General features: G+C 50.4%; 2 protein-coding genes across 9 annotated transcripts in view; both read left to right on the plus strand.

Annotated features, from left to right (window-relative positions):
* Positions 1-481: 481 nt before the first annotated feature.
* Positions 482-19,649, plus strand: GGT7 (gamma-glutamyltransferase 7). Its single transcript, XM_065754241.1, has 15 exons — positions 482-697; positions 3,217-3,443; positions 4,161-4,312; positions 4,896-5,010; positions 7,546-7,613; positions 8,181-8,254; positions 8,643-8,836; positions 10,065-10,152; positions 10,830-10,957; positions 12,331-12,419; positions 13,091-13,243; positions 13,935-14,052; positions 14,751-14,888; positions 15,601-15,700; positions 17,170-19,649. Exons 1-15 carry the CDS (start codon positions 514-516, stop codon positions 17,331-17,333), a joined length of 1,992 nt encoding a protein of 663 aa, XP_065610313.1. The 5' UTR covers positions 482-513; the 3' UTR covers positions 17,334-19,649.
* Positions 19,650-24,933: 5,284 nt separating this feature from the next.
* The window catches only part of NCOA6 (nuclear receptor coactivator 6), a 41,525-nt gene continuing 38,591 nt past the window's right edge, over positions 24,934-27,867 (plus strand). For 3 of the 8 annotated variants that reach the window (XR_010623320.1, XM_065754312.1, XM_065754307.1), the window contains exon 1: positions 24,934-25,067. The gene's annotated coding sequence lies outside the window, so the exon portion shown is untranslated. The remainder of the gene's footprint in view (positions 25,068-27,867) is intronic. The other 5 variants (XM_065754311.1, XM_065754310.1, XM_065754306.1 and 2 more) reach the window with 3 other exon arrangements.

Raw genomic sequence — 27,867 nt, forward strand, 5'->3', positions numbered from 1 at the left:
GCGATTACGGCTGGGCGCGCAGCATGGCGAACGTTTATTTGTGGGTTTGGCCCAGCAAGGGAGTTTTGCTGATGTCACTTTCTTCAACAGATCCCGATGAGGCTGAAGTACACCGCTGAGGTTTCAGGCGCTGTCTGCTTAACAGAGGCGCCAGCTGCATTTCCCCGGCCTGATTTCCAAGCTTGCGAGGGCTGCGTTTGCAGCTCGCTGGGATGCATCCGCGGACGCTCACCGAGCCCCGGCGCTGAGATGCTGCTGGCGGTGAAGGCCCCACCTCCTGCGGACGGGAGGGCGGCAGAGACGTGAGAACAAAGGAGGCGGAGTCTGGCTTGCAGACACCTTCCCACGAGCGCGCAGTTAATACCGGGCAGCGCCCGCAGGCCGCTCAGGCCGCTGCCGGACGCAATCAGAACGGCGCGGGGCCGAGCCGCGAGCTGCCGGCGTAGGACGACTCCCCCGCTCCGCCCCGGGCACGGCCCGGCCCCTTCCGGCGGCGCGGAGCGGCGGGGCGGAATGGCGGCGCCCGGGGCGGAGGCGGTGGGGGGTCGGCAGCGCGCGCTGGGTGCCTACTCTCCCGTGGACTACATGAGCATCACCAGCTTCCCCCGGCTGCCTGAGGAGGAGGCGGGCGGTGCGGCCGAGGGCGGCCTCCGTGCTCGGAAAGAGGAGGACGCGTTCCTGGGCGAGCAGGACACGGGTGAGGAGCGGCGGCCCGGTCCCGGTCCCGGTCCCGGTCCCGGTCCCGCATGCTCCCGGCCCCACCGCGTTCGCATCCCGGGACCGCCGCGCTGGAGGGCGGCCAGGTCAACCCGCCCGCTGCCCGTTCCGCTCGCGCTCTGCCCTGGAACCACCCCCCCCCCGTTTCAACCCGCCTGCAGCACCGAGCCGGCGCTGCCGTACGGCCCCTCGTCCCGCGGGGCTCCGTCAGTCTGCACTTTTGTGTCGTTCGTTCTCTGCTCGCTTCCACGTTCTGCATTCCCACCGCAAACGTCCACCGCCACTCATTCCGTCCGCCCTGACCGGGTGCTGCAGGGGCTCTGAGCTGTGATGCATGGCCACGGTGCCACGCGTGTCGCACAGGGTCTCGTGGGTCCCGTGCCCTCCTCTCCCATCCCCGCAGGGCCCCTCGTTGGTCCCGCGGAGGGATGGCGGGTGTTGGAGCTGTCCTGACAGCCCGTGCCAGGAGCCGGCACTCCTCTCTGACACATGCACGGCTTTAATAAACTCAGGTGTTCTTTTTATGCTTGAGAGAACCTCTTGCCTGTTTTTAATTTGTTACTTCCTCGTAAATAGTCTGGAGTCATGCTTTTTCTCTTCCATTTCATGTTTCCGCAAGCAACAGAGCACTTCACTGCATGAGGCCCCTCAGGACCCCACCACGAGGTGGTTTCCATGGCCCCAGGTTCTTCCTTGTGGGCACCCCGTGCCACAGTTCATTGCCACTGGGCTGCGCTGATTCCAGGGCTCCCACCCTGACCATTGGTTGAAGGGAGAGGGTTTGATTATGGGGTCTAGTGACTGCTCACAAATGGCCCCACAGCCCATGTGCACACTGCTTCTTGGCTGCTCTGTAGCCTGCGGGTGGATCTTGGCCCTGCTCATACCTTGTCTGTGGCCTCATCATGCTGTGACCACTGAATGCAGTTCCCTTTGTCTGTTGCCATCCCACTCCCCGCAGCATCCCTTTGCCTTTGGATGCGGTAAGGCAAAGTTGGCACAGGCAGTGTGACAGGAGCAGTGCCAAATCTTTCCTTTTGCATATGGGGCATGAGCAGAGATTGGTGTGGTTTGAGCTGTGTTCCTGGGTGTGGGTCTCTGCCACCTGGAAGAGCTGCATGCATCTACTCTGCTGCCACATGGAGCCTCACACTCACCTGACATTGTGTCTTGCTAAATCCATCCATGCTTCTTCATATCACATCATCTGCCAGGCCCCCTGGACAAGGAATGGAGACCTTTGGGTTGTGCAGCACAGGTGATGTTGCTCTCAGAGAACTGAAGTGTCCCACACTGCAGTGTGCGCCTGCAAGCAGCTCCAGCCTCTGCTGACTCCACCACAGCACATGCAGTGCTGAGGTGAGCCTGTGTCCTCATGGTTCTGGTCCCCACATGAAACCAGGTCTCCTTCACAGCTTCTCAGGGAGCCAGGTGTGGGCTGATGGCCAAGGGGGGTGGATATTGGTGCTGGGTTGCTCATGGAATTCTGTGCCCAGATGAACCCCCTGCATCTGAATTGTGGCCGTGCTGTCCCAGCACAGCACCATGGCCACACAAGCTGAGCAATTGCCCAAGGCCCTGTGGAACATCTGTGGCTGCATGTGACACGCCTCAGCAGGGTGTCCCCACCATCCCCACCAGGAACACTACTGCATGCTGCAGCCCCGCCTGCATGGACCTGCTCACCCAGGAGCTCCTGCCTTGTACTGGTATGGTGCCTGGTTGGAGCAGGAATGCTGTGCTGCCCAGGGTACTGGGCCAGCCTCACCCCCTTGAGAGCCAATGTGAGCTCAGAGTCAAGGCACATCTCAGACCTTTTGATCATCTTGAGCTTTGCTTGCTGCCCAGAAAAACTTTCCCATTGCATCCACCGCCAGGAGGCTGGGCATTCAGCACCCAGCTGCAGCTCCACGTGCCTTATCAGCCAGAGGAAGGGAGAGAGACACAGCGCCTTCCTTGCAGCCAGGGCTGGGGGACCTGCAGAGGCCCCATTGGCAGGTTTGCTTTTTTCTGCCCCTACTTTATCAAGAGTCAGTGGATGTGTTTCCTGTGCCTGAGTCTGTTTTGCTCAGGTGCTGAAGCCCAGCTCCAGACACAGATGCTGCCTTTCTAAATTGGAATGTCCTCTTCAGTTCTGCTGCGTTTCTGAGACCTGTTTGCAAGTCAATGCTTTGTAAGAACCCATCCAAATATGGCAGTAATCATGTGTCCATCCCTGAAGAACGATGAACAGACTGAAATGGAAAAGAAAGTCAATTTTTTCCCCCTTTTAGTCTCCAGGAAAGTCATCTTGGGATAGCTAGAGCTGAAGGAAGGGAACTGTAAATCAACCCAGAGCGGCACCTGAGCCAGAAAGTCTATTGAGTGCTCATATCAAAAGGGAAGGTAATAGCCCTGCTGGATGTGCCTTGGTGTAATGCTAGTGCTGGGTAAACACTGCAACAGGAGCCTGGTGTTGCTCAATCACTAATCCTTATTTTCTCCTTGCTGCCTACAAAGACCCAGACTCCTTCCTGAAGTCCGCACGCCTCCAGCGCCTGCCCTCATCCTCCTCAGAGATGGGGAGCCAGGATGCGTCCCCCTTGCGTGAGACCAGCAAGGACCCTTTCTCTGGAGACTGCAGCTGCCAGCAGGATGGGCTGACTGTCATCATCACCGCCTGCCTCACCTTTGCCACAGGGGTCACAGTGGCCTTGATCATGCAGATCTACTTTGGAGACCCTCAGGTAAGACAAAGCAGTGGCTTTGCAGCATGCTGTGGGCTTTGGCTTGGGTTACGCACGTTCCCTCACCTCCCTCCCTGCCAGCAGACAGACCCTAGCAGTGTCAGTGAGACCCCGATGCTGAGTACGCAACCCTGCACACAACTGCCTGAAAGCTTTTCCATGTTGAGGGGGTGTCATGCTGGGCCCTGAGCTCTCGCATGGCATGGGCAGCTGTGCCTGATAGGGCTGGGGGTCCTAGGGGGAGCAGGCAGCCCCACTGCTGTGTGCCCAGTGGTGTCTGAGCCGGGTGTGAATACCTTCTGAGGGCAGTTCTCTGAGCAGTGAGGCACCTCTTCTGCAATTCCACCTGCAGAGATGATCCTTGTGTCAAGGCCCATCTCTGAAAGACTCCATGCAGAGGGATTGCTGGGATTGGAGCTGCACCTCCTGCTGACCCCTCACATGGAGTGGTGCAGAGCAAATGCAGTGTGGTCATGGGGTCACACTGTCCCCAGGAGGAATGTATTGCAGGACATCTCCTGCTGCAGCCTGAGCATGGCCACGAGGCACCGTGTGGTCACAGCCACCATCACCACGTCCCACACAGCAAGGCAGACCTGGCTGCACATCCAGGAATGGGAGAGCTTTGCTCTTTTCAATTTCTTGCTCTCTTACTGGCACTCAAAATGCAGCTCCACGTGGGCAGAAAGCTGAGTGCCACCCTCTCCTCATTGGCAGCTCTTCCAGCGGGGAGCTGTGGTGACAGACGCTGCCCGCTGCACGGCTCTGGGCATCGAGGTGCTCAGCAAGCAGGGCTCCTCGGTGGACGCGGCCATTGCATCGGTGCTCTGCATGGGAGTGGTGAACCCCCACGTCTCGGGCATCGGCGGGTAGGTGCCAGCTGCTTCTATGTGTCCTCCCAGCAGGGCCTGTCCCCACAGTGAGGGACAGATATCCCTGAGCCTACAGTAGCAGCTGCCAGAACATTCCCAGCCATGGTCTGGAGAGGGCTGGAAAGTGCTTGTGTGCAGCCAAGCCCCTGTGTGGGGTGCCAAAAGCTGGCAGCACTTGGGCCTTGGCCCAGAACCTGCAGAAATCCAACACTTCCCTGGGTAGGCTCTGCTCCTCACCAGCTGGAACCAAACCTCCACCCTGGTTAGCCCCATCTCCATGTGTTCCTGAGCTATGGGAGGTGTAGGGCATTGCACACACCCACTCCACAGCTCCTCCAGGCTGGGCAGGATGTTGCTCCGTTGTAAGCAACCCCCCTCTTTCATTGCAAACCAGCCAGGATTAAAAAGAAAATCCCACACAGTCCAGCCTGGTGGTGGAACAGGTCCAGCAACCCTCTGACAAGGATGGCAGGCACTGATTGGCTTTGTCCCCAGTGAGGATCTTCTCTCTGTGTGAGCTTCACGGCAGCGGTAGCAGTGGGGACAGCTGGTGCCGTGCCTGACCCCACTGTCACCGCAGGGGTGGAGTGATGCTGGTCCATGACATCCGGAAGAACCAGAGCCAGGTGATCGACTTCCGTGAGGTAGCTCCACTGGGCATCCCGCTGGACAGTGACCTGCTGAAGGACACCAAGGTGAGGAGGCCTCCACCAGGGCCAGGCTGGCTGTGGGCCCTCCTGTTGGCCTCTCACTGTGAGAGAGGCCCAGGGAAGTGAGAGGAAGCTTCCATGGGAGGCCCAATGTCCTGTGAGCATGGGGAGCCAGGGGAAAACCCTCCTGCATCACTTCAGAATACCTGGAGCCTGCAGGGTGTGGGGAGCAGAGCAGCCTAATGGGGGCATGGAGTGTGGGGTAAATAACTCCCAAGGATGGTACTTCACAACAAAATAGTATAGATGATAGTATATTTTGGGTAGTTCTATATAGATAGGATACAAATAATACAAAAGAGAAGATGGCTCACCATCCAGATGTCAAGGCTTGCAGGAGACTCCACATGGGAGAGATCTCCAAGAAGAGATCCTTCCCTGGTGGTGGTCTGCCCTTAAATGGGGTTTGGGAGAAGTGCAGCCAGGCTCCACCCCTTCCAATCACACAGGTATATCACCTCCACCTGTGCCCCCATGGCTGACTCGGTGCTCACCTCAGGTGACCAATTAGTGGTTCAGGCCGTGATTCAGCAGTTCCCATACACTCCATCCCTTCACGATGTGAAACACTGATCAAGTAACCATAGGGTGAGAGCTCCCCTTGATACAGAGACCCAATACATCGCGATGCTTACATAATTGCCCATCGCAACACATGTTGATGTAATCCGAGATGAGTGATGATTGGCGCATCAGTCGAACTCTTCTTTGGGCCAGTGCTCAGTGGTGTCTACTGGAAGCATGCAATCACACAGTGCAGGTCCATCTTATGTGTCATCAGTCCCAGTTAGACCATCACCAGATGCTGCAACTCTGGAACACTGTAGCATCGTTTGGTTCCTTCTGGCGACTCATAGACTTACAGGGAGTAATATAGTGTTTTATATTATAATAAATGTTTTAGAGGTACCAAGAGGGGAAGATCCGCTCTCCAGGGTAAGATACAGGCCGTATTCCTGTCTTGGGTTAACACTTCAGCTTGTACAGGGACATGCCCTGGCCGCCTGTACCAAACCTTTTGACCCGATGTCTGTGGCTGTACGACTATATCAGGCACCAAAGGGGCTGTCCTGATCTGCCACAGAGACATGATAGGGGTCCCCTTAGCAATAAAGGCTGGAGTGTTAACCATTATTTCAGTAGGCCATGTACCAATTACTGGAGGGGCTACCGAACCCCCCACCTCCAATAATCTCCCCCAAGGTACAAGTAGGCTGCACCATCGTGGTCCTACCTGCACCTTCCAGGGCCATTTTATTTTACTGGTACCTGGTTTTAGGTCCTCAGGGGCAGGGAGCAGAAGATTGTTCTCACGGCCAATCTGAGGTCTCACCTCATTATCAGTGCCCGTAATTTGGATTCTAAGTGGGGAGGCCCATGTTGTCTGTAACGTTTTCAAGGCACTGGGTCTGCTGTCTCTAGGTCTTTCATTCAGGTCCCGCAGGGTCTCGTGGAGTCTCTTGGTCCACCCCTGCAGGGACTGTGAGTCTGTCTTCAGGGCAGCCTTGAGAATACCATTGTAACGTTCGATAAGGCCTGCCCCCGTTGGATTATATGGCAGGTGGAATCGCCACTCAATATTATTTTCTTCTGCCCAGCGTTGTATCACTGCACCCGTGAAATGAATTCCTTGGTCACTCTCGATGACTTGCGGTGTCCCATAGGCAGCCATAATCCTTGTGAGTGCCTTTAGAGTGTATGCCTGGTTGGCTTTTGGTACTGGATACGCCTGCATTATGTTGACACAGGTTAGGGCATATCTCGCCCCCTCAGACCGAGGGAGGGACCCAATATAATCAACCTGCCACCTCTGTAGAGGATTGTGTCCTCTAGCAAGATGGGCTGTAGTTTCAGGCAACGACCTCAGTCTTATCTTAGAGCAGGCGTCACAGTCTCGGCATGCTTGAGCGATGTCCGATAGTTGTACGGGCAGTCCCCACGCTTTAGTGGCTGCCCACATGGTCTTCTGCTGAGCACGCCGCAGCTTTTGGTGTAACCAGTGAGCGATATTCTCAGATGGCGAGTTCTCAAACCATCTAACTCGGGCCAGTGTGTCAGCTTCATCATTTCCTGGTGACTGTAGGGGCTGATGACCAGAAACATGGTAGACACGTACAGTTCTGTGTTTGACTGCATTCCATATGTCTTTGCCCCCATGACTGACTCCGTGCTCACCTCAGGTGACCAATCAGTGGTTCAGGCCGTGATTCAGTAGTTCCCATACAATGGAGTGAAGCATCTTCTGGCAGTGGTGATCTGGGAGAACAAATGTGCCATGAGAAAGCAAGGTCTTGCGTCATTCAGTTGGATTATTTCTCTTGACCAAATTGGGCTGATGCTGGAATTTAAGTTTCCTCGTTCCCTCCAAAGACTTGTTCCCTAGTTCAGTGTATTGCCAACAGACCTCTTCCCCACTCCTAAAGACCAAACACCTTCTGTGTGAACATGACTCGCAGCTTCTTGACTTGCAGCCAGAGGCCCTGCATTTTGCTCTTCTTTTTTGCCCTTCCTTTTCTACAGCCAGGTTTGCTCGTGGGGGTGCCAGGCACACTACAAGGCATGCACCGGGCGCACCAGCTGCACGGCAGGTAAGAGCCCACCCTGCACACCCCAGGCCCCCGCACAGCCCCTCACCGTCATAGCATGCCCTCAGCCACCAGTCAAAGCCATCAGCTAACAGGTGCTTAGAGGCTTGCGCTGAAAAGCACGTCCAAGTTTTGGTGCTCTATTTAACAAAAGAAATCAGCCTGGTCAGGTTTTCTGCACAGTGAAATTCTCTCAAATGCTTTCCAATTAGACAATGTTCTCAGAAATGTGTGAGTAACATTTTTGTGCACTTTCATACATTTTCAGCTCTCTCTTTAGCTAGACACTGAGAAATGTAGTCGCGCTTGATGCCCTGCTAGAGCAGTGAGAGAGGGAGTCTGAATAACTCGCTCAGGGATGTGACCATTTGCTCCAGAGGTGCCCATTTCCCCATCTTTGCACTGACGTTTTCCTTTGGGGCACAATATTAATGCTGCTGGAAAGAAATAACCCACTAAAAGCTCTGTTCTTGTTTTGGCCACCACTAGCCCCAAGCCTGGCTTGCCAAGAGCCTGCCTGCCCCACCATCTGCACGGGCACATGGCTCCTTGGCTGCTCTCCTTCTGCAGGCTCCCCTGGTCACAGCTGCTGGGCCTCGTGGCTGCTGTCGCCCAGGATGGATTTAACGTCACACACGACTTGGGTGAGCACATGCTGGGGAGCTGAGGTGGCACACAGCACAGAGGAGCCCACTGTGAGGGTGGCTTCTTGAGGGCTTGGGACAGGTTAGGAGGTTGTACATGGGAAATGAGAGTGCTTTAGAACTGGGAATGGGTGGCAGCGGGAGCAAGGCAAAGCAGGGGTCTGCAAGAGGTATGTAGTGACAGAAAACTTGGGAGTCCTTTGCCAGGGCGGTGAGGAGGTGGCAAGATTTCTTTGGATTTCCTTCCCAGCTGCAGCAGAGCCATGATCCATTCCTTGTGTTCTGGCTTTCTGGTTTGAAACAGGGCAAGAGGCAGCAGCAAGTTCCCAGGTCCCCTGCACATTCATTAATCCTGTCCTTCCCCTGCCCCTCTCCTTCTCTCCTACAGCCAAAGCTGTGAGTGAGCTTAAAGACCTGAACTACTCTGACAAGTTTCGGGAGACCTTCCTGCCAGATGGACAGCCTTTGTTACCTGGCATGTTTGTGAGGCGCCTGGACCTTGCAGCTGTCTTGGAGCTCGTGGGAGCAGAAGGGACTTCAGCCTTTTACAGTGGAAACTTGAGCCAGGAGATCATCTCTGAGGTGAGCCGTGTCTGCTAGCTACTCCTGTTGCTAGTTGTGCTCTCAAAATATAGCAATGGCAAACAAAGGAAAAACAACCCAACCTGCTCCGGCCACAGTGATAGAGATATGAATGTTTACTAGCATGCTAAGAGCCCTTTCATGTAGTCAGTACTGGAAATCTACTTTTATACCTAGGTAGTCAGGTGCAGTCAGGTGGCTGGTGGTACCATTTTTCCTGGCTACTATTGTTCAAGTGTTGTTTCTTCAGTGTATTTTCAGTAGTCTGGGATGGGTTTATTCAGCTCAGTCCTTAGATATGAACAAGGAAACCTTCTCCACTGGTTCATGTGGACAATGGCAGAAGTGGAGAATGAGGAGAAGTCCCAGGCTAGTGATGCAGGGAAGCACCAGCTCTGTGGGGCTGCAGCACAGAGAGCCCAGCAAGCTCTGGGATCAGGTGTGCTAATCTAGATTCTGTGTCAGAACAACGTGCTGGCTTCCCACATCAGCTTCACAGTGTTTATTGTCTCAGTGAAGGGAGAGGTGGAAAGTCACCCAAGCACTCTACACTTTGTTTCCGTCATGAGGTGGGAATGCACAGGCACAGAGTAGTGCTCTCCAGGGAATGCTCTGTAGCACCTGTACCCCAACTGAGCATGTTATCCGTGCCAGGAGATTTTTCAGGACAGCAGAGTGCTGTTATGATTGCCCTACCTCATTTCCATCATAATTCAAGCACAGAGAATCTACAGTGAAGGGAATTACCCACTTTACAGCATACATGAAAGTTACCAACCCAGAGAGAAAGTATTACATGAAGACCAAGGGTACAGCAATTTCCTCCTTATCACCTGAAATAATTAAAAATAGGGTGGAAATTGGGAGATAAAGATTTCTCTTGGTGGAGATCTGCTGCACCCAGAGTCCTTCCTGGCAGTATTCAGATGCCCTGCAACCTTCGGTGTAGTCATCCTTACCACCCAGGGGTAAACTTCAAGGCAGTGCTCATCCCCTCCAGGTGGGTAGGCAGAACTTCTGCAGGCAGCCATGGGGTGGGTGGGCTTTTGAGATGAGCTGAAGAGCTTTCCAGTGCTGGTGAACAGTGAGCCAAGACACCAAGGCCATGAAAGCACACATTTTCAGGGATCCTGAAGAACATGGCTCAGGAATCTCACGTTGTTTAACTAGGCCAGCAGAAGACTCAACACAGCTTTCTCAGCATGCAATGCCTTTCTCTCCTACTCAGGTCCAAAACTACGGAGGAGTCTTGGTGGAGGAAGACTTCAGCAATTACAGCGTTACAGTGGAGAATCCTGTCCACACGATATATCGAGGTAAATGCTGCTGCCTGACCCACTGTCATGTGCTTCACCTGACAGGAGGTGACAGTGTAACAGCACCTGCAGAAAAGCCCTCTGGGGAGTTTTCTGCAGTTGCCTACTGAGACTGATGCATCAGAGGCGGTTCAGAAGGTTTCCAGCACTTTGAACTGGGGCTCATTTTCCCTTATTAGTGACCAATAATGTTTTGATAGAATGCAATGTGGTCACACGCTGATGGAATATCTAGATAGAAGCTGTACCATACACTACTGCCTACATCTGAAGACAACTCCCAGAGTTAATCTATAAGGGAGAAAAATATGTTTTACACAAAAAGGCTTTCAAATGTCATATTTTTATAGAAATCTCTATATTCACTGTCCTTACAGCTGTAATGTTACAAACCCATTTTCTCTCCATTCATGCTGCAGTCCAGAAACCAAGCAGCTGGCCAACAAGAACCACGTTTTAGGTGTAAAGAAACATTTCTCTTTGGGCTTCTTTTACCCATCATAATGAAACAGAAAGACACAACTGGAATGTTTTGGGAAATACTTTTCAATTCAAGTCATTTTCAGTTATCTCCCCAAATCTGAAAAGTTTTCCCTGTCCTTAAGGGTGCTAGCTTATGGAAAAGTATTGTAGTTCAACAGGATCAGAAAAAAGAACATATTTACTCCTCTTCACAGATCATCTTGTTTTGAGTCCTCCACCTCCACATGCAGGTCCTGCTCTGATCACAGCACTGAATATCCTTGAGGGCTTTAACATCACAAATCTAGCATCCAGGGGGAGTATCTTGCACTGGATGGCAGAGGTAAGAGGAGGGTCAGCATTTGGGTGACTTTGTTGTGCTGCTAGAGAATGATTCATTTATTCCTTGGTTGTACAAAAATATTTGTAGGTGATTCCCAGAGGAGAGTGAGCAAATAGATTGCTAAGATGTGAATCTGAGTTGTGCTGCTGCCTCAGGTAGGTGCAGATGCTGGAGCCTTCTGCTCAGCTGAACACTTCCTAGCTTAAGCAGAGCCTTTTCAGAAGACCAGACTGGCTTTTGCCCACTTTCTATATGCGTGAATGACCCCGCCAGCATCTAATGACATCCCACTGATTTCTTCCGCATTTTATGGTACAAAGGATCTTATAGAGGGCACCTTGAACAGTGCAGGGAAGTTACTGCCTTAGCAAAAATACAGCAACTAGAGATGTTACATGTGTCTGGAACTGTGAAGGAGCAGAAAAGGATGACTCAGAACAGTTATTTTGAATACTCTTCAGGGAATCTGTTCTGCATTTACACTTGACCAAGAGTTTCACCTGCTAGTTATCATGTCACAGGTGAGGAGCAGCAGCCTCCAGACAAATGGCATTCACTTCAGGACACATGTAATCCTGATTTCTCAGGATTGCAAAGCTGATCACATGGCTGAGATTCAGTGCTAGGCCAGCCCAGCTTTGGGAAAGATGTGACCAAGATGTCTTTAACCAGAGCCCATGGGTTAGACATGTGCTCTGTTTGTTTCAAGGAAGCTCTTCCATAGTTACCAAGCTTCTTGTATATCCTGACTACACTATGGTGGTCATGGTTTCATGGAAACACCGCCTTGTCCAGAAGTTAATAATGCTCTGAATTGTACAACAGAAGATAAAGTATGGCATTTCAAGACTGGTTGTTGATGCATGGCACATATCAAAATGGAAATGAGCTGTTTTGAAACTTGAATGAAAGTGGCATGACCTGAAAACTGACAGTCTCATGTCATCCCAGAGGTAATGGCAAGTCTGGGACCCATTTTCCCACTTTGGTGTGGGATTTGGTGTGATTTCTTCTGTTGTGGTGACCACTTAGGAACAGAAATAATAATCTGGTAATCCTGTCTGACAGCTGGCAATACTGCTGAACCATAGCTGGGCTAAGCCAACTGGGAAACTCCACGTGGAAGGTGGAATGTATACAAGTACTACCTAATACACTTGGCTCCACTTGCATGCAGTTTGCCATGGAAATCTGACCCTCTTTGATCCCCATACCCACGTGAGGCAGCCCTTTTCACTGAGATAGACATTTGAGGTCATAGGCTTTGGACAGCATCCTGACAGAGAAGGTACCTCATGTTTGGAGTATCAGAAGTGATATTTCAAGGGTCACCTAAATGATGTTCTGTTTCTTTCTTTGTGTGTTCGATTTAGACATTAAAAATAGCGCTGAGTCTAGCTAGCAACTTGGGAGACCCATCTAATGATGCATCCATCACTCACGCTGCAGAAGGCATGCTGAGGTAGGTCTGAGGCTGATGGGCATGTTGGTGGTTGCACAGTGTGTGGTTTGGGTATCATTCCTGGATTTCCTCTTTTCAGCACACAAGGAAACCTGAGTGTTTTCTGCTTTACTGAGGAAAGCTCAGTCCTCAGGCTTGCTCTCCCACAGGATCACAGCTGATACCGCAGGGCTGTGGAGATGAAACATAGGATGTCCTCACACAGAGGTTTCCTGAAGCCTGTTTGATCTTGAGGGATCCAACCACTTTCTGACCCTTCTAAGTATTCCATCTCAGGGGGCTGAACAACCTGCCTCTGCAGCACACCCAGAGGTGTGGGAGAGGTAAGGCCTGGGACTGCAGCCCAGCCTCCTGCAGAGCCAGGTTTAGCCACAGCTGGTGGTCAGAGCTGGATACGTCTTGCCCTCCTCAGCATGCAGGGAACCAGCACTCAGCCAGTGGTGACACCTCTTGTCTCCCAGGAAGGAGTTCATGTCTGCAGGTAGAGTTTGGGAGGTTTGTGGGTGTGGGCCAAGCCACCTCATCTGAGGCTCTCCCTGCCCTCAGCACCAGGCTCCTCAGGGAAGCAATCATGCAGCTGTATCAACGAACCCCCCTGCCAAGAGACTAAATGATATTTGGCCTCCTACACTCATTGCCTTCTTTTCTCTTTCCCTTCCTCATTGCTGAAGTAAATCAGAAGCTAACTCTCTGCGCCAGCTGATAAATGATTCCCAGCCCTTCTCATCGGATCTCCACCTGCCTCACTTCTCTGTGGACAGTGAACCTGCTGCTAGCCAGGTTCTTGTCATGGGACCCGATGACATCATTGTCGCAGTTGTAAGGTAAAGGATTTTCTTCCCTCCACAATGCACTCAGAGTGTGGGAGCAGGGAGAAGAAAGCAGGTTCATCAGGACAGGACACAACCAGACCTGGAGTGTCAGAGCTGTCAGGTAGAGCGGAGTGGAGGCTTTGTTCCCACAAACCCAGCCCAGAGCTGTGGTGTCCCACATGGCCAGCCCATGGCCTTTCTCAAGAGACCCCAAAGGGGAGAGGCTGAGCTTTCCTAGGCAAGATCTGAAGTCATGTGAGACATTTTGCATGTATCCTTACTGTAAGAATGGCATTCCCAAACTCCCCAGCTCCCATGGGGCTGCTCCAGCTGTCAGTCCTGCAACAGAAGTGGAGAAGCTGGGGTGGAGCTGGGAAGGCCTCAAGGTGCCACTCCACGCTGTGCAGCCCTATAAGCTCTGCCCATAGCTCTCATGTGTCTCGATTGGCCTCATGCTGCTCCCTGGAGAGGTTACAGATGAATTTGGCAGTGTAGAGACAGACCCACCACCTGGAGGGAAATCCTTGAGTGTGGGGTGGACTGATGCCTATTCCTAAATATATGGGGACTTCTGCTGTGCACATCTTAAAAAACCATGGCAGATTATCTGTCAAGCCAAGACGGAACAGGAAATTGCATCACTGAAGGCCTCGATTTGTACACTGTCAATAATTGTATGAGATTTCTTCTCATTTCTTTTCAGTTCTTTGAATCGTCCATTTGGTAGTGGAATAATGACACCCTCTGGAATCCTCCTGAACAGCCAGATGTTGGACTTCTCCTGGCAAAACAAAACAATGAACCACTCCATTCCCAGGCCGGTAATGGACAGCACAAAAAATTCTTTATTTGAGCTGCCTGCACTATATTTATTAATTGTGTTCTTATCTCCACCATGGTGAGGTTATTTGGTAGCTTATTAATAACTTAGAGAGAGCTGTCAATAGAAAGCACCTATCTTTTCACAGACTTTATAAGCTGCTGAAATGGAGTAATCAGAAGGCTTCATGTACATCAGTTATCACTATAATGCAGTGTTATCAAATAGCATAGCATAGCTGTGTGTTTCAGGGAACTATTTTTCTCAAAGCCCAGATTCACATTAGAACAGTTGTGCTCTGGGGACTTGAATTAATAATTTGTTATGAATTATTTGCTCTGCAGATTTTAAGATAATAAATGGTGGAAGAATTTTCAGGTCTTTGAAAGAAACAATTACAAGCTGGTACTGATAGCATCTAGCACTGCCTTGTTGATTCTTCTTGCCATATATTGCAAGATTGTCCCAATTTCTGTGTTGGTGCATTAGGAGTGGGTAAATGGCTCTGTATGACTTCTGTAAAAGAGCTTTGAGAGCATAAAACAGGCTGGGTCCTGTTAACTTCAGAGAACAAGATGGCAGCAGTGACAACAGCAGACTTAGAAAACTGCACAGGTAAAACTGCGGCTCCAGCTGAAGCAGTAAGAAATTAACCTGCATGGCTCCTTGCTGATTTTTTGTGGTACATCTTTTCTGCAGCAAAATCTCATTCAGCCTCGGAAACGGCCCCTGTCTTTCTTGTTGCCCACCATCGTGAGACCATCGGAGGGGATGTGCGGGACGTACCTGAGTCTGGGAGCTAGCAGTGGGGACAAAGCTTTGAGCGGCATTGTTCAGGTCAGTGCAGTGTCCGGACACCCACCCCCTCATGCAGCTGTTGGGTTCAGTAATGAGCAGGGTCTCCTCCTGCAGCACAAACTGTCCATCCTGATGTTCTGGGCCTTGTGCCTCTGGCAGCACTTTTTACCCTATGAAAAATGCCTTTTAGTGTGTCCAGACTAAATTCCTCCCTGCTCAGCATTCACTATATACTGAGGAGCTCCTCATGATTTATAATCTGTAACTGAGTGAAGCGTGTGCCAGTAGCTTCATTATAGGCACAATGGTACCATATTATTAGAAAGAAATTTGGCTCCCATCTTCCTTATCTCTTGGAAGGCATAATTCAGGGCAAAGCTAAAGCCAACCATTGCTTCCTTATGCTTTGTTAGAAGTCACATGTTCATCTTTGGGCCCAAAGAAATATATTTTTAGTGTTTTAGACTTACAACTAAATGTCATGTTCTAGACTTACAACTCTCCTAATTTATCAGGAGCTGTGTTACAAAATGCCCATGTGAGCCTGAGATGTACCACTTTTCCAACAGCAACGTACAGGCTGTATTTCAAGAAGCTTTTCACATTGGACAAACCTGCAGTTTGGCATAAAGTTCAAGTTTTTCTTTGCCTGCTGCATTTGCAGATGTTGGATGCTGGTGGATGCTTAGAAAGTTCCCTTTTTAAACTCTCTTTATGTTTTTATTATTTGGTGTCTTTTACTCTTTTGCAGGTTTTGGTAAATGTTTTAGTATTCAACAAGAATCTGAGTGAAAGTTTGTCTCTTGGTCGTCTTCACCCACAGCTTCAGTCCAACATCTTGCAGGTTGACAGTGAGTATGGACAGAGGGTGTCTGCAGTCTTTAAATCCAGTGTGTAGGAGAGTGGCAACACTTCCTTGGTTTGCTGCCACGGAAGTGTGACAGCCCAGTGCACAGCTCACCAAGTTGTAGGATCCTTGGTGGATGCAAAGGTTTTGGGGCAGACAGAAAGTGGCAGCCTTGCTTCTTCAAAGCTTGGAGCCCATGCTGAACCATGCAGTCATCTGGGGAGTGCTCCCTTGCTTTCCCCCCACACCTGTCCAAATTCTTTCAGGTGCTTCTCTGTCGCAGCTCACCTCCTAGCAGCAGTTTTGTCCTTTCCTAAAAACCCTTCAGGTGATCTGATGTTATATCACTGTGGATATCCAAATAAAAAATATTACAATCACATCTTCACCCAAACAGGTCCTGAAAGCTAGGAAGTCTTCACACACTTTATTACTAATGTTATAAATACTTTTCTTTCACTTTCCACTCTCTAATTCCAGCAGATAGGAAGCAGGCAGGGTGCAGGACAAAACTGTGACCTTGACAGTGCTGGAAATTCAGCATCAACGATGAGGCAGCAGAAACTGCACTGCCAGCTCTTGTGCTTGTTACTGCAAGTCTAATTCTATTTGGTGTTTTTCACAAAGGTGCATATCTTACCAGAGTGAACCGTAACTAAAATTTGGTTCTCATTTCACACACAGAAAAGCCAGCAAACTTTCTAGGCCTTCCTATTCAGGAGTAAAATGTAAAAATGGCTGTGAAGTGTGACCCACAGGCTTGAAAACTAAAATGTAATTAAAACAAATCCAGAACTTCAGAAAGTCCTAATTTGTACATTTGGACATTTGGTATCAACAAGATTATGTTAAGATACATCTACAATATTTACAGCTTAAATTACTATGGTGTTTCTGCGTGTCTGCTGGATTTGTCCAGCTGCTTCCCCTGCTCCATAGCCTCAGGCACTCCTGTTCATATGGAAATTACAAAACACCAAATAAACAAAATAAGGGCAGAATAGCAAACAGCCCAAGGTTTATCACCTTTTAATTTACACGTTTCATTTGCCAGTTTGTGATGTTTTTAGTTGTTTTGCATCTTATTTTGATGAATGGCTGTTAATACTACTGTTTGTAATGGAGCTCTTCAGACCAGGGACTGCCCTTTGTTTGGTAAACAGAATAACTAGGATCGGTGTCAGCCGATTTCAAAGAGGACAGTTTTCCACGTATTTAAATGATATTCTGGATCTTTTCCTTTCCTGCCCTGCACAGAGCTCTGCCCAACTCTGAGCAGCCTTTGTTGCAGAGTGCATGCTCAGGCCAGTGAAGGCCGGACACCCTTGACCTCAGCTCACTTTTGGAGACATCTCCTGAAGAGGCCACAGGCAGTTACATACAGCCCAGAGATCCCAAGAGGGTTAAGACAGAGCTTTGCATCAAAGGCAGCAGTGGATTCAGTTACAGACCCTTCTTTTAAAATCCCTACAGGTGAATTTCCCGAAGAAGATATTGAATGTCTCATAGCCAGGGGCCATGAGGTGGATAAAGTCAAAGTGCTCTCCCTGGTCCACGGGGCCAGGAGAACCAACAGTTTCATCATTGGCCTGAAGGACCCCAGGAGTGTGGATGCTGCTGGAGCCACAATACTGTAGCACCTCTCAGACAACTTCTTCACCAAACAAGGCTTGAGACACATCAACCCAAGTGATGTGCATGTTCTGAAATGGCCCCCTCCTGCTTCCCAGAGTGGGACCACTGCATACACTCACACACATCTACATCACTGATCCTGCGTTCCCTACCCAGGATGATACAGGAGGTGTTAGTGGTGCCAGCATAGCTCTCTCTGATTTACTTTTTTTTTTTAATTAAAAATGATTTGTATTGCAAGCAGCCCAGTCATTGTTATAGGAAAGCCAGGAGTTTTTCTTTTGGCAGCATCTTATCATTCATTTCTGTCTTTTCAAAAGCCCAGCTCTAGACAACTACGTAATTTTAGTGAGCAGCAACATTAGCAAAGGAACCAATGAAAGGAAAAAAACAGCTGCTGATAGTACTGTGATCTTTATCTCTTTTTCTTTCCCAAATTCATTTTCTTGTGTAAATCAGTAATTAATGCAGCTTAATGTAGGGTTTGTAAGTACCTACAGTTGGAATATCAGAGCATCACTTATGTTGTGAATAGGCCAGCTGGTTTTTACCAGCATGCAGACTCCTGTGTTAGTTCCTCTTCTCACATCACTTCAAACCTTGAATTTTTGGAGTAAGTATTTTGAAACAGTTCTCTGTGCAGATTTATTGGAGTCCAGCTTTGAACCACTGCAAATGTGGGCCCCAAATTCACTGTTTTTGATCCCAGAAGAAACTCTCACCACACATTTTGTAGCAGAAACAATAGTTTTCAACTTTTAACAACTGGTGGATGTCCCCAGTAATTTTCTTACAGTTTTATGACCTCCTTTGCAGTGAATTTAAGCTTAGTGATAATGGACGTTTTTTTCTTAGATATTTTTGGAAATATCTTCAAAACGCTCTGTAGCCTCGTAAGAATCCACAGACTGAAAACTGCATGGGAACGGTTTAGGTAGATTCAGGGCTTTCCTTACACTGCCTTATCTCAGCCTGCTGTGAAAGCTGAACTTGTATAATCCCTAGGGCTTAAGGTTTTCTGCTTGCTAAATTCATGCTTGTCCTTCAGTTCTGGTGGCTCTGTTGGAAAAGCTGTGGAGAGTGAGAGAAAAGGTCCAGTGCAAAGGAAAAACCATTGAGATATGTTTCTGTCTGTAACAAGAAAGACAGAATATAAGAATACCTCTGCATTTCTTGTCTGAAAGAGGATGGAGAAAACAGCATGTCTGTTCGCTGCACCATTTAATTAAATCCATGCTGGAATGTTTCCTTCTATTTCTTACTAACAAGCTAGAGAGAAACCCTTGGCCCTAAAAAAGTCTGGAATTAGATAGATTTCCGCAGCAATTATTTCCTTCACATTGCAAATATGTCAATGGCTGCTGCCTGCATTCCACATGTGCATCTGCCTGTGGCTGCCCTGGTGTGCCCCTTGGTGACCCAGCTGCCTCAGCCTTCCTTCTGTGGGAGCCCTGCAGATACTGGCCTGCACGTCAGCGCCGTGCCCACATGGGCTGCCACAGGGCACAGGGGGCACACAGGGTGCTTGGAGGTGGTCAGGAAGCTACCAGGGCGAACTGGACTAATTGCTCCTGACACCTACCAGCTGAGCATCTCAAAGGGTCTTACACTAAGTCTTGTACACTGTGCTGAGGAAGGAGAGGGGTGCTTTTCTGCTCTGCTGAAATGTGGCCAGCCAGGAGGCAGACACTAGCAGACGTCAACACCAACAGTACTTTCTGTTAGGAAACATAGAATCATAGAATGGCCTGGGTTGAAAAGGAACTTAAAGATCATCTAGTTTCAACCCTCTCTGGGGGCAGGGTTGCCAGCCACTGGAAGAGACTTCCCAGAGCCACATCCAGCCTGGCCTTGAAAGGCATCCACAACCTCTCTGGCCACATCAGTGGCCTCAGACGAGATGGGGAAATTACAGTGTTACCTTTGGGAAGTTGTGTACTCTGTCACCAAACTGCCTCTTAGCAAGAGCAGGCTTTTCTCACCAGAAGGACCGTGGCTTATTTATTTTGCTGGCACTAGAAATGGCACTGCCCAAAGCTGGAGAATTCATAAAACATTAGGTGCCCTGGAGCAAGCCTCCCCTGGTCACACAGCAAGGAGAGAATGAGTTTTTGTGTGCTGAATCATAGGTAGAAATTTGGGAGTTTCTGGTAGAGAACAGCAGCGATCTGTGCCTCAGACATGGCATGACATGAGCACAGCTGCAAAGCAGTCATATGCTACAGTACTTAGCATGGAATGTTGCAGAACACTTTGAAAGAACATTTATACTTATTCCTGCAATTTTTTTCACAAATTCACTTCTGATGGTGGAAACTGCATTCATTTGTGAGCTGAAGACTCTGATCTTATATGCCCCAAGACGTGATTTTAGAGCAATTATTCAGAACCTTAAAATAAAGCACATTCCTAAGTGCTCTATTGTCTCTCTGGCTTATGTTGCAAAAAAATACAGTTTAGAATAATCAAAGATATTTTGAATTATTCATCATTTCCTCTCTTTAAAAATGGCATCGGCTTTGCATGGCTATATTCAGTACCGAAGCCTTTAATCAGCTAATTGGTCCTGTGTCTCCAGTACTGGAAGTCAGTCTGTTGTGATGAGACCTAACGAACTTAGTTTGTGGCACCAATAAACACCTGATGTTTCTGTATGTATGGGTGAGACAGATGTTGTGAAACAAAGGGCCATATTCTGGAGATGTGTGTGCACAGTGTCTGCACGGATTTTGAGCTAACAATTGCAGACATCTAACAACTCTGAAGCAGAATTCTCCCAAAACTTACACATCCAAGTTTCTGAGGTGCTCAAAACAAAAAATATGAATTACAGGTAGGCTGAGAAAAATATAAAGAAAATAATAACAAAAATAACAAAAAATAATAACAATTAAAAATAAGTAATGCCTTTGTCAAATATAACTATTATAGTCTTGAAAGCAATCTATTTGTATCTGTCCCTGTTTGCTTTGCTCTCCACTAACATGAACAGCTTTTTACACTGGGATAAGCTGAAAACAGAGCCTGGCACTAGGTGTCAGATCAGTTAGTCAGAGATTTCTCCCATAGGCTCAGTGCCATTCATAAGTGCAGTTAACAAGCACTGCTTTGCTAGCTGCAGATACCTCTGTTGACCTCTGTGTGTCAAGCCCAGACCAGTGTGTGTAAAGGGCTAAAGGAGAGACAAGGCCATGATCAGCACCCAGGGCCAAGGATGCTCTGGGCCCTGTTACAGTGCCATTCTGTTCCCCTCATTTTCCTGCTGAGTGCCTGGACACGGGGACAGGCTGGAGCCTGTGCTGTTCCCATCTGCTTCCACCACAGAAAATGCTGCTGAGCTCCATGGGATGGCTGTGCTGCCAGTGGTACCTGGTGTGGGGAAGGGCTGGGAAGCTGAACCTCTCTGCTGCCCAAACCCTGTGTGCCTCAGGGCTGGGGGCTGCGAGGGGTGCACAGGGCAGAGCAGCCATAGCCAGGGCAGGAGACTCAGGTCACCCTTCCTAAGGGTGGAAATCTTGCCCTGCCCTGTGCAGTGCTGCCAGGTTCTGCCTGAGGGTCCTCCAGACTCTGTTCTCTTTTGTGAACAACAAAACAGTATTTATTATGCATCAAAACCACAGTGGGTTTTGCAAGGTTTTAGGAAGAATTGGGTGGAGTGGGAAGAGCTCCTGCAGCACATGAGTGTTTTCGTACCAGCAGCTTGGAAAAGATCTTTCTTTCTTCAGTGACAGACATCTATCTGTGTATTGACCAGAGAAAGGAGATCTCTGTCAGGCAGAGACAGCTTTCAGAGAGGCAGGGAGCCAATGGAAGAGGAAATGGACCTGGGGGTACTGATCAATATTCAGCTGAACATGAGCCAGCAGTGTGCCCAGGTGGCCAAAAAGGCCAAGGGCATCCTGGCTCGTATCAGAAATAGTGCAGCCAGCAGGAACAGGGAAGTGTTTGTCCCCCTGTACTCAGCTCTGGTGAGGCTGCACCTCAAGTACCTAAAGTGTGTTCAGTTTTGGGCCCTTCACTGCAAGAAAGACATCCAAGCCCTGGAGCACATCCAGAAAAGGGTAACAGAGCTGGCGAGGGGTCTGGAGCACAGGCCTTATGAGGACTGTCTGAGGTTGTAGGGAGCTGGGGGTTGGATTCTTCTCTTGTGTAACTAGCGATAGGACTAGAGGGAATAGCTTCAAGTTGCACCAGGGGAGATTCAGATTGGATGTTAGGAAATACTTCTCCAAGAGAGTGGTCAGGCACTGAAATGGGCTGCCCAGGGAGGTGGTAGAGTCGCTGACCCTGTAGGTGTTCAAAGAATGTTTGGGAATTGTGTTGAAGGACACAGTTTAGTGAGGACTATTGGTGATAGTTGAACGGTTGGACTGGGTGATCTCGTAGGTCTTTCCAACCTTTCTATGATTCTATGGAAGTCAAAGAGGCCAGTGTGCAGGGCAGAGGGTTTTGCACGGCTGGAGCACCAAAGCTCACTGTCCATGAAGGGTCCTCCAGTGGCCAGAGCATCTTTAAATGCAGATGGTTGGGAGCTGAGCCTGCTGCCCAGCACAAAGTTCTGCATGCCTGTCTGGCCCTTCCTACTGGTTTCAGGCCACAAGGACTGGCCCCAGGCTCTCCAAAAAGGGGATGCCAACAGCCAAGGACCCCCTCCCTACCTATGAGCTCCGCAGCCGACTGCCCACCTCTCTATCACCATGCTCACAGATGAACCAAGTTCTAGATAGCTACAGACTGGAATCAAAAGTAGTTACAAGGACAGCATGGCAGGTCTTCTCTCTAAGTGAGCACTATGCCAGTATTAGAAGAGAAATCATTCTGTCCAAGTCAATATTTAAGTTCAGGAAATCTAAAACTAGCCAAGAGTCTGCCTTTCCTATATAATATTTTTCCTTTCCTGCCACATAGAAATGTATAACTGTGAACTCGACTGTCTGGCCTGAAAACCCTCGGGTCTCACTCATGGTGCGCAGGGGCCAGCTTTACCACACTCATGGTAAAGTTATTTCCACCTCTCTGATAGAAAGGGATTGATTTTAACTGTGCAGGGTTTGTGTGAATCCTGGCATTTTTCAAGTGTGCAGAAGCATAAGATAAAAAGCCACCAGACGTGGCATTACAGAGCACTAAATGGATGTGCAAGGCAGCGAACTGCTGGTGAAATAAGGACATTTTTGCAGACTCCCTGGGCGACTGGCACAGTCTCCCAGCTCCAGGTAAGAAAGTTACAGTGCTTTGATGGCCAGAGCAAACCTTAGCAAGTTGCATCAATACTGTGCTGCCTAAAAACTTAGTCTTGGGAGAATAATGCTCTACTTGTTATTGCTTGCTGTGGTTTACAAGATTAAGCCCTGTGTTAATATAGATAATATAAAGACAAGGGAAAAATAAAAGGGGTGATCTTGAACTAATTTGTAATGAGGACAAACAGAGAGGGATTTGGAGGGGGATCTTCAAGAACATTCTGCTCTAACTGTGTGCTGGGTGGAGAAACACATTTTGGGGAAGATCAAGCTGATAAGGAGGGAAGTTAAATGTATCTGGGTTAAGAAGTCCCTCCTTGTATAGAAGAAATCATGAAGTTGAGGAAGGAAGGCAGGTACTTCTCTGATACTGAAGAAGTTATTCAGCTTTCTTTTGCTTCCAGCTCTAAAGATGTGAGCAGAGTAAGACAAAGCCCCCGAAACACCTAATGTGAAAGGCTCCTGGCAAGCCAATGGAAGAACAAATGTGTCCCTGCTTCTTGCTGCCAGCGCAAGGCTGGTGCCCCATCTCACCTCCTGACACTTCTGAGGAACTTCTCAGGGTCTGGGAGGGGTTCCTCACTGGGATCCCAGCTCACAAGGCTTCAGACTGGGAAGTGAGCCCTGGGACATACGTGTACCCCAGCCTGCTGCATGCTGCCCCAGCATCAGGGCAACATCCCAACATCCCAAACTGTCAGCACAACTGCAAGCTGTGCTGCAGGGTGCCCATCGTCAGCCATTCTTCACCACTCAGTGCCTCCACACTTCATCCCTCTCTAATGAGGGGAGAGGCAGCACAAGGGGTGCGCAGGGAGCTCCCACATCCCAGGTAACGAGGCCAACATGCATGGAGAGAGACGAGAGCAGAACAACTTTTCTAAAAAGAACTGCTGAAGGTTTGTCCTTCAGCAGGGAGTGTTTGAGCTGCAAACGCTGTGTAAACAAACAGCTTGCTTGCAGCTTTCCACACACTGAAAATACTCAGTATAAACGTAAGGCATACAATAACCATGGTGGTTTGTTGTTTTTTTTATGGAATGGACTCATGTCAATTTAAAAAATCCCTTTTTTTTCTCCCCTTCCCCCCCCCCCATATTGCAAGCTCTATCAACAAACGAGAAGTGGGATAGCTGCATTTAAAGGATTTTGCAAAAAAATGGTTTCCTCTTTTCATGCCACTCCTATAGGAAACAGGGCTGTGCCCATGGCTGGGGGGCTGTGCAACCCTGGGAGCACAGCAGGACTTGCCTGCGGTGCTATACCAACTACAGATATTTGAAGGGCTGTATGTCCACAATGGAAATCTGATTATTTTACATGCCTTACACAGCAACTGCCATGTGCTTCTTTTGTTTACCAGAGGAAGACGGTTGCTTTTCAATGAAAGAGGTGACTGGCAGAAGAAAATCTGACCTTTCTGCTGCAGCACCGACGCGTTGAGATCTCAGCACTCCCCGCATGCACTCTGGTTAGCAGGATATGACGTGAACTCCTGTGGGTCTCAGCGACTTGCGTGCTAAACCCCACCGCCCCGCCCCCACGTGCCCGTTCCCCTTCTCAAGGACCAAGCACTCTCCGTTACTCAAAAGAATCATCATGTCTTAGTAGTGTTGTGCGCGGGTCCTGAGTTGTTGGGTTTTTACGACTTCATCTAGGAAACACCTTTCCCTCCCGGCTGTGAGCAAAGCGCGCAGGACTGCCAGCAGCTCAGGGCCTCGCTGCGAGCCGCTGAGAGCCGCGCTGCTGGGGCTGAGCATCGCTGCCGCGGCCACTGCGCCGGGGGCTGCAGGGCACCTCTGGGCTCCCAGAGCAGGTCGCACAGGAAAGCACCCAGACGGGTTTGGTTATCTGCAGAGGAGACTCCGCCACCTCTGTGCGCAGCCTGCGCCAGGGCTCGGGCACGCTCAGAGAGCTTTCCTCACCGCCGGCGGTCGGTGCCAGCCCGGGTACCGCCCGCGGGCACTCGGAGTGCGGGGCCAGGGCACGGCCGGGGGCTCCCGGCAAATATGGCGGCTGTTCCCCGGAGCGCCCCGCGGGCGGCGCCAGCCGTACCCCCGGCCCGGCCTGACCCGACTCCGGCAGCGCCGCGGGCGGGGGGACGCCGAGGCCCCGCGAACCCTTTGCGGAAGGCGGCCCCCACCACCGGTGCGCGAGCTGGGGCTGGGGTCGCGCGGTGCCGCCGGCGGCGCCCGCTCGGTGCGGGGCGGCGATGGAGGGGAGCGCGGATCGCGGAGCGCCCCCCCGGCAAAGCGCGCTCGGACGCAGGCGCGGGTGGCGCGGGGCGGGCGGTCACGTGGCGCGCGGCGGAGCGGCGGGAGGCGGAGCGGCGGCCTGCGGAGGGTGTCCGGGCGCCCCAGGGCCGACCGCGACCTCCCGCCCCCCCGTCACGGGGCGCGGAGTCCCGCTCGCGCCGGCGGTCCCCGTCCTCCCCCGCGCGGTCGCAGAGCGGGCACGGCGGCGGCGGCGGCGGAGCGGCGACACCGGTGCCAGGTGAGGGCGGGGAGGCCCAGGGCCTCTCGGCGGCGCGGGCGGGACGGGGGCGGCGGGGCGGAAGCGGCGGCTCGGCGGTGTCAGGGCCGGAGCGGAACGGGGCGGGCGGGCCTGGCACGGCACGGCACGGCGTGGGGCCGGCGCTCGGGGAGGGCCGGGCCGCGCGCAGCCGCGGGGTTCGGGGGTCCCCGCGGGCCGGGAGCTCTGGGCTGGGCCGTGTCATCGGGCCCCGCTCCGGCCGCGGCCTGAGCCCCGGGGCTCCGCCCGCTGCTGCGGCCGCACCGCGGCCTGCGGAGCTCTCGGGCCGGGCCCAGCCAGGAGTGCGCAGCCCCGGGAGGAGGAAAGCGGCTCTCGAGGAGCCGTGCTGAAGCCTGCTGTCGGCTCGGGCGTTGTTTCTGGAGTTGGTTCTTTGGCCTCGCGCGGGTGTCCCGAAGATGTCAGTGAGGGTGTGTTGACATTTCTTTGAGCCCCCGCTTTTATTTGAATTTCCTCGTGACTCGCGAGTGTTGCGATAGAAAGGCTTCTGGTCTTGTACTCCTGGTATGGTCCCTGCCTTTATCCAAGTTCAGTTTTTTTTTTTTTCAGAAAGCCCGATCTTGCTTTCTTTGCCCCAACCCCCGTGGGAAGGAGCCGCGGTCAGCCATGCTCCCGGGGCTGGGGCTGCTTGGGCCAGTGTGTATGCTCAGGAACTCACTGGTTACGTTAGGCAGTGTGCAGTAATATGCTGTTCTAGTGAAGAAATAGCTGCTTCTCTTAAAACATATGGGAAAACGTGAGAAACCCAGGATCCTACCTGCATTTGTAAATGGAGTATTAATGCTTTCACTTTTCATCTGCTTATGTATTTGAAATGTGAGGCAGTAAGAGTTACATTCTGTTGAACACTTGTACTATCACTCAGTTCTTTTCAGCTGTGATACTGCCAAAGATCGCATACCTTTATAGCAGATGTTAGGTATCTTAAGCTCACAACTAGATCATCAAATGGATTTACAGCACGTTTTTGTTTTTGAATACTACTTTGATTGCTTTTGGAAGGATGCTGGAATTGCAGTTGAGATACATAGATGTTATGCATTTATAAGTTTTGCAGAAGCAAAAGGTTTGCTGTCAAGGACATTGAGGAGTGAAAGTGGCTGTGATGGTTGGATTGCAGTGGAAATAGAGCTGTTACAGGTCATTGGCATCCCTCTGAAGGGCAGGGAACTTGGTGTTGGCATCTCTTTCAAAACCATGTAGCCTTTATTGAGAAATACAGTGTGCAGGGAGCTCCCACTGGATGAACAGCAGTACTTAAAGCTGTCTTGAATTGCAGAGATTGTGCTCAGACACAGACCCTTAATGTTGGCCAGAGCAGAAGCTGTGGGAAAGAAGGCTTAGAGCTGGGAAAAGCTAAGAGGCAGAAATGGAAAGAAAAATAATGGTAGACGTACGCAGACCTGCGGCAGGGAAGATGCACCATTATATTCCAGGTGACAGATTTCCCATCTGGCTAGCAGATGGAACTTTTTTCGTGTTTGCTTTATTGAGGCAGTGGTTGCTGTGTGTTCTGTCTGCCTCTTGCTTTGACCTGTTTGCAAACTTTTGGCAGCCTCTGAGCAGATCAGTCATTCTTCAGCAGCAGCCACCCCGTGCAGGTGACATTTCAGCCCCTGTGCCGTGTCTTTGCTTGTAAACCTTTGGCTACTAAAGTATGCCTTGGGATGGTGTGTGACATGATTATCTGTGACCTAATCAGAAAGAAAGGAGTGAGGAGAGGCTGGGCTTTGGATTGCACAGAGAGGTGGTAGAGGAAGCTTTCCAGAGGTCCAAGAGTGTAGATTTTTCATCAGCCTGATGGGCAGCAGGGCTCACTGCTCTTGCAGTGTGCCCTGTATCGTTAGTTGGTGCTGCTGACAGCCCTCCTGCCTTTGGAACAGCACAACACTGGTGGTGATGTACTTAAAAATAGGAACAGGCGATGAATTCTGGTGTCTACGTATAGGGACCTTGATGTTGTGTCACAGTAAATAACTCTTATTCATGTATTTAGAGAAGAGAAGGAGAGGCAGTCTGCCACAGAGCACAGCCGCCCTGGGAGCTTGCCAGAGGAAGGGAAGTGCTCAGGGCACTCTACAGCGCAAGAGCCATCATATTGGGACTGAGAGGGCTGCTGCCTTCTACAGTTTCAGTGAGTCTTTGGGTAGATTCGTACAGTGATTGAAAAGTATAGAAGAGCTGTGCCTTGTCTAAATTAATTTGTCCTTGTATAAACTGATAATTTGGAACAGGAAGGTATCTATAGTGAGCTGTGTGTGGGAGTCTGTATTTTAAGTCTGCAGCATATGAAAAGGAATGATATTCTCACCAAAAGGTGCATGCTGCTAACTTCTCCAAGTCCTATGTGTGTCATTTTAATTTTGTATCTTCTGGCAATTAAATATATGTGACCTTTCAAGACTTGGGAGCTTGTATGGGGTTCCATTTATGGACAGTACTTAGAGAACCTGCATTGGATTTAAGCTCCTGTGTGCTGCACTCGTGCAAGGCACACTCTCACAAGCCTCCTTCCTTACTGCACAATGCAAGGAAAGCATGAAGAGTTATTTTTGCCTTGCTCCCTGCTAAACAGGGAGTTGGGGCTCGTGTGGTTCCATCCCTCTCCAGGCTGTGGGAGGAAGGCAGGAGAGTGATGAGATGCAGGGCTCAGGCTGACAGTTGTGTCAGGTCCCTGCTGGTTTTTGCAGAGAAGTGGGAATCAGCAGTTACAGTGTAGGGACTGTGGCTACGGGAGCCAAACCTCTCAAAGCAAAAACATTGC

This window comes from Cyrtonyx montezumae, unplaced genomic scaffold, assembly GCF_038088225.1.
Source record: "Cyrtonyx montezumae isolate F1298 unplaced genomic scaffold, pur_monq_1.0 scaffold_9, whole genome shotgun sequence".
Lineage (NCBI taxonomy): Eukaryota > Metazoa > Chordata > Aves > Galliformes > Odontophoridae > Cyrtonyx > Cyrtonyx montezumae.